The sequence below is a fragment of the Silene latifolia genome, chromosome 6 (genome assembly GCF_048544455.1).
Source record: "Silene latifolia isolate original U9 population chromosome 6, ASM4854445v1, whole genome shotgun sequence".
In the NCBI taxonomy this organism is placed as follows: Eukaryota; Viridiplantae; Streptophyta; class Magnoliopsida; order Caryophyllales; family Caryophyllaceae; genus Silene; species Silene latifolia.
Genome location: NC_133531.1, coordinates 60,909,418 through 60,915,448, shown reverse-complemented (window position 1 = coordinate 60,915,448; position 6,031 = coordinate 60,909,418). Strand labels below are relative to the sequence as shown.

Genomic DNA, 6,031 nt, shown 5'->3' with positions numbered 1-6,031 from the left:
AAGTCATTCAAACCCTTTGTTCATGTTTGTTTAAGCAAATCAATCATTCCCTTACCCTTCTCCTTACCCCCTAATCTCTTTACATCCTTACCCCCCACCCCCAGGGTAACAATTCTGTTTCCCTCATTCATCCAAATCACCATCATCAGATATACACAACCATCACTGAAAATTTGTCAACACCCCACCTCGACACCTGCTGCCACCACATAAAGCATAACGTCGTTGACCTTCTACCACCATAGACGCCGGCGACCCACAGCTGGTGCCGGCGACCCCTCCGTCCTCATTACTCACCGACTTTGAAACGTTTTAATGACCGAAATCTGTGCACAGAACATCGCTCATCACCATCTATCTCGATATCGGCGTTCATATTGTCGGCGCACCACCCATAACGACCACAACTTAGATTCGATTTCTAATCGGTGTTTTAGGGGGTGAGGAAGGGATTTCGGGGGTTGGGGGAGGGTGTTTCAAGGGTGGTTGTGGCGATTTTCAACGGTGGGGAAGGGAGATCACGGTGGTGTGGGTAGTATTGGTAGTTTTTGTGGTGGGAGTGGTGGTAGTGGCCTAGTTGGTGATGTTGGTGGGATGGACTGAAGCTTTCTTTTGAGAGTCAAACCAAACAATGTTTTTAATCAAAGGAAATTTGATTCCTTACCCCTTATTTCCCTTTGTTGATTCCATTCTTTTTCTCTTTCCCATACCAAACCCCCCTAATTATTATTGTTGTTTTTCTCAAAAGTTAGGGGAAGATTTTTGGTGAAGATTAATAATATTACATATTACAAATTTTGTCTTTTTGTAGATTTCAACTTGTATAGTTGGTGAAATCACAAGAGGTGGATACCTGAGTTTGAATCCAATAAGCGCCTATCCTACAATAAATAAAAGTAAAAATAAAATGGAAAAACAAAATATTTTTCAAAATGTAACTATGTTTTTTAACGTAATTTATTTTCGCAGTACGTTTTTTACTCATTTCAGTACATTTTGCACATTACTTTCCATTGCATACCCCTCACCCAAAAACACTTCAATCCGTAATTCTCTCTATAACTAACCTTCATCATGTTTGAATAGACAAATCTGTTCCGTTATGGACCGATAATTTGCGTCAAAACAAATGTTTAATATGTAAATTGCATGATAATAAATCAAATTAATGTTATCTTTTTGAATTATTTTCAATTTAGGGTTTGTGTTTATCAAAAACCTATATTGTATGAACATTGGTTGTTTGGTGGTGGTAGAACGGCGACTTTGGGGAGGAGGCCAGAGGGCGCCTTCCTGGCGGCTTTAAGGATGGCGTCGTAGGTGTTGCCGCCGACGAAAAGGCAGGTTATGGGTAGGGGGAGTGGTGGGTGAGTAAGAGAGTAGTGTGCAAGTGGGGAGGAGAGCATTTTCGAATGATGAGGGAAGAGGAGTGGTGGTTTGGCGTGTGGCCGCCGGGGCCGGAGAGGGTTCGACGGTGGGGTTAAGGGGTGTATGACTGTATGGTAGTGGACTGGTCGTTGGATTTGGTGGTGCGATGGGTGATGTACTGTACATTGATTGGTGGTTATTTTTCTCTTTTTTTTTATGTACTACATTGAAGGAGAAATGGGAGGGGTAGATTGGTCATAAGTGTACTACGACGAGTAAAGTATGTACTGCGAAAATCAATACCCTTTTTTAATTAGAAAAAGTAATCAGGAAAAAAGTCACGTGAGGAGTAGATGATTGTAGGGTTTTTGAAGGGTTTAAGCTCACTTGCTTGCACCCATTTGATCAACCCCCAAATTCCTCTGATAAACCCTAAAAAAATCACCCAAATTCCTCAACCAACATCAACAATGAATTCCCTAACCACAAGAACAAAACCCATTTCACAACTCCTAAAACCCACCTCAAGAACCCTCTTCATTTCCCTCTTTTCCACTTCTTCACCATCATCATCGCACCGCTATATCCCTCATGGTATTTACTTATTTATTTGTTAATTTATTTATTTATTACTTCTTCTATCTATTAATTGTGTTTTTAGTAAATGTTGTTACTTTTGGAGAAGTGGGTATTGTGTTGAATACGTTAATGACATTAAATCAGTGATTTAATGATGCATTTCGATGGATATCTGTTGTTATTCTCACTGTTGAAGGACTGTGTTTGGTTTTGTACAAGGAGTGACGAGTTTGGACTTATTGGGTTTTGTTTCGAGTTGTTGGGGGCTTAAGTTAGCGAATTTTTGAGGCATTTTGATGAATTTAGCTTAGGTTACTGTTTTTTTTTGTGTAAGAACAAAGGTTGTTTCTATTGTTTCTGAATGTGGCTAGTTATGTTTCGTGTTGAAAATAGCGGAAATTTTCGATGAGAGATTTTGAGGCAATTTATATGAATTCTTATTTTATCATTTTGATGAAATTTAACTTAGGTTACTGTCTTTTTGTTGGGGGGTTAAGTTGGCGAATTTTTTCGAGGTGTTTGCTGTGGGTTTTAAGGTCCTGTTCAAATTACTGCTTTGGGTGTCATTTTATGTCTTAGGGCTTGCTTGGGATGGGAGTAATAATTAAGGGAGTAATAGAGATAAAATAAACTAAAAAATGGAGGGAAGGGATGGGGGTTGGAGATAGAAATGGATAGAAATGGGGAAATATAGTGTAATATTCCCTCCATTAAGGGAGTAATTGTTACCCACCTCCGCTTCCAAGTAGTAATTACCTCCATATAATGTGACTTACATCTAATGTGATCCCAGAAAAGCCAGTATCCGAAGAAAAGCAGAGTAAATCAAGCAATGCATTGAACCTCGTTGCCAAAACTAACATGGTTGGCAACTCTGAAGCTAGTTTAGGTTTCATTTCTAAGATAGTAAACTGGTGTAAAACTTGGAGGGATGAGACAGGTGTCGATAAGCCCAATGAATTTCAGTCATCCACTATAGAACCAAGTCCGGCTGAAGAAGACGCAAGGAAATTTGATGAAGTTCCGCCCTTGAAAAAGCCAGTATCCGAAGAAAAGCAGAGTAAATCAAGCAATTCTATGACCCTTGTTGCAAAAACTGACACTATTGAAAAGTCCAAAGCTTCTTTAGGATGGGATTTTAGTCCGAATGAATATCAATCACTCGCTATAGAGCCAAGTCCTGTTAAAGAAGACACGAGGAAATCTGATAAAGTCCCACCTTCGACAAGAAAGCATGACCTTTTCACGAAGGATTCATTTTGGAGTGCTCTTCGTTCTTTTTTCAAAACAAACCGAGGATCAGAAATTGTCTTCAACGCACTATCAAGGTACACTATTCTGTCTTTGGCGAATCCTTTCTTTTCTGGTGCCGCGTGTTTATTACTTGGAGAGTGCATGAAATAGGTGCGACTTGGACAATGTTGTGTCCGTTTGGTTTATAATGGTGCATATGGAACTCCTATAAGTTTACAATATTTCACTCTTCTTTAGTTCGAACAGAATAGAACTCCGAAAATTCTTGGTTTTGTTCTTTTATCACATGCTTAGTTTCCATAACTCTGCCCGTCCAATAGTTTATTGACTAAAGGTCTGTCTTATTTTGTATAAAAGATACCTTGACAGTTGACACTAACCCTTTCATAGAAGGGAGTTCACCTCTGTGGTTTATCAGTTTTTTTTTTGCCCTTTTGAACAACTGACTATTATGCTCCTTTGAGAAGATTTATCAATGGGAGGCCGTGTATGTTGTACACGTGTTACCTTTCCCCGATATTGCAGACTCATCAAATCCTTCTTTAATATGATGATATGGCAACAATAGTCATATTTGGAAATTGTGTGGTCTGCTCTGTATGATACCAAATTTCTGCTTACCAAAACCCTTCTTGTAGACGTTTATAGTACTATGATGTAGCAGTATTAGTTGTATTTGGGAATTTTGTGGCTCATTGTGTGGTTTAATCTGTATGACACAAATGCTCCTTACCAGCTGTATCATGTCCCTGTGGTTTTAAAGGAATATTGCGTATATCTGGGCTCAAATTTAGCAATGGTAACTATTCAATTCATAAATTTTTTTTTTTTCAATTATCATGATTCTTGGTAGGTTTTGCTGTTTTTGAGTTAAGATTTTCGAAGCAAAACATTATACGAAATGTTCTCACGTGTGAGACAGTTTCTTAGCCCTTAGGGATTGCTTGGGATGAACTGATTGTTATTAGGGTAATAGAGTATAAAATAAGAAGCAAAAAAAGGAAACTGGGGCGGTAAAAGGGGATGAGAAAAGAAAGTAATAGTTTCCTGACATTCCTCTTGTTTGAGCTCTATTACCCCTATCCAAAGCGAAATAATTACACCTATCCAAAGCGAAACCTTATATATAAAGATTAGGGTTGGTCGTACATGCGAGGCCTTCTCATACAAGACTCACTCTTTGCAATGTTTATTTTATTGTTTAGTAACTCACTTTTGAAAAGCTGATCACTCCTTTTGTATTAGGGAGCAGATTGCTGATAAGCTACGAAAGGAGGGGCTCTTGTTTCTTCGACCTCTTCAGTCAATTGATATTTATCACTTGGTAGATTTACTAATTACAGAGAAGAAATGGATTAAGGAGCTCCCTACTAAAAACCCTCGATTTAAACTCGTTTCTCTATATGAAGAATCCTCGACTCCCACACAACCTCATAACCCAACTAGGTTGAGTTCCATATTCTTGAATCCTCAGTCTCCTGATAATTCTCAGTTAAGGGTTTCCTCCATTGCTCCCCCTCTCAAGGAGCTTTCAGAAAAGTCCAGGACTGAGATCCTGGCAGATTGTCAGAAACTGTTGGATGAGATTTTATCTCAGAATCCTGATGGCTTCAATATGCGTATTTTCAAAAAGAAGTTTCTAAAGAAATATGGATATGCTCTCGACCACCAAAAACTCGGATATCCGAAACTTGCTTCTCTCCTTCAGGTAAAGCCTGGGGTAAAAGTAAAAGCCGCCCGGGTTTTTCTTGATAATGTAGTTTACTCTCCTGAGGTTAAATCCTTGGGGTTGAAGAAGTCAACCGGGTCAGACAGTGAACTGTCTGACTCAGCTCGGAAAGATGATGAAGTGGAGGATGAGTTTTCAGAACTTGGGCCTGTTGTCAAGTCGGATCTTAGCCTAAACGGGTCTAATGGTGAATATGAATCGGCCATGTCTGTGGATGATGTGTTTTCAGACTCAGAAAAAGAGGAGCATTCATGTTCGTCAAATCCGGTCAAAGGGGAGGAGCAAAGTAACTCACAGGTGGTCGAGGATGACAACTCGTTATTGCAAATCCTGAATTCCCGGTATAGCACACCAAGTGCGAGAGCAACCCGAGAGACAATAAGTCGGATTCTCACAGCCAACCCCACTCTTCCTAAGATGAAATCAGCCCGTCAGGATCATTGACTGCTGAGCTTAAAGGTCAAGCTGGGTCTACCGACAGCAATGGATATAAACACTGGTAAAAAAAGGAAATACACATTTGTTGCTGAAATTGATGGGATTTTAGGGAGTTTGAAGAAGTCTGGTGAAGGGTGTAAGGGCAACTGGGCAAGGACTATTTCTTGGATCACAGAGACAGCTGCGGTATTTCTCCTGGGATGTTAGTTCTGTCTGAGAAATTATCCGACTCTTTTTTTTTTTTTTTGACGAGAGTCTTAGAATAACATGTTCTTGGGTATTTAATATTTATCTCCGTTTTTATTTAAGTGGGTAATTGATAGTTTTAGTTAGCACTAGAAAACGAAATTTTGTTACTTTCAAAAATAATTTTATGAATGGAGTGGCTCTCTATGAGCTTGTGCCTTAAGATGTAGATGGAAGCTATTATTTTTGCACACATTCTTGTTTATGACGAAAGAATCCGTCTCAAGTCCGGTTTAAGACGGGTGAAATAGGTATCAAATGGCATGGCAAGTTGCCTATGAAATGCCAAAAGTTGTCGCTATTATCATTATGTGCTAATATTTGGATCTGTTTTATAGATAAAACGGATATTCCGTCTTAAGCAAGGCATATATGTAAGATTTTCGTACGAATACATAAAAGTTATAATTGTTATCA

The 6,031-nt window shown here is 39.1% G+C and overlaps 1 protein-coding gene across 1 annotated transcript; it reads left to right on the top strand.

Moving 5' to 3' along the window:
* The first annotated feature begins 1,709 nt into the window (after positions 1-1,709).
* Positions 1,710-5,676, top strand: LOC141586827 (uncharacterized). The gene is made up of 3 exons (XM_074408198.1): positions 1,710-1,962; positions 2,741-3,275; positions 4,447-5,676. The coding sequence occupies exons 1-3, from the start codon at positions 1,722-1,724 to the stop codon at positions 5,372-5,374; spliced, it is 1,704 nt and encodes a 567-aa protein (XP_074264299.1). The 5' UTR covers positions 1,710-1,721; the 3' UTR covers positions 5,375-5,676.
* The last annotated feature ends 355 nt before the right edge of the window (positions 5,677-6,031 follow it).

Coding starts and splice junctions, on each gene's coding strand:
- LOC141586827 (XM_074408198.1), top strand. CDS start 1,722: ATGATTGTAGGGTTTTTGAAGGGTTTAAGCTCACTTGCTTGCACCCAT. Junction 1,963..2,740: donor GCACCGCTATATCCCTCATG/GTATTTACTTAT, acceptor ATGTGATCCCAG/AAAAGCCAGTATCCGAAGAA. Junction 3,276..4,446: donor GTCTTCAACGCACTATCAAG/GTACACTATTCT, acceptor CTTTTGTATTAG/GGAGCAGATTGCTGATAAGC.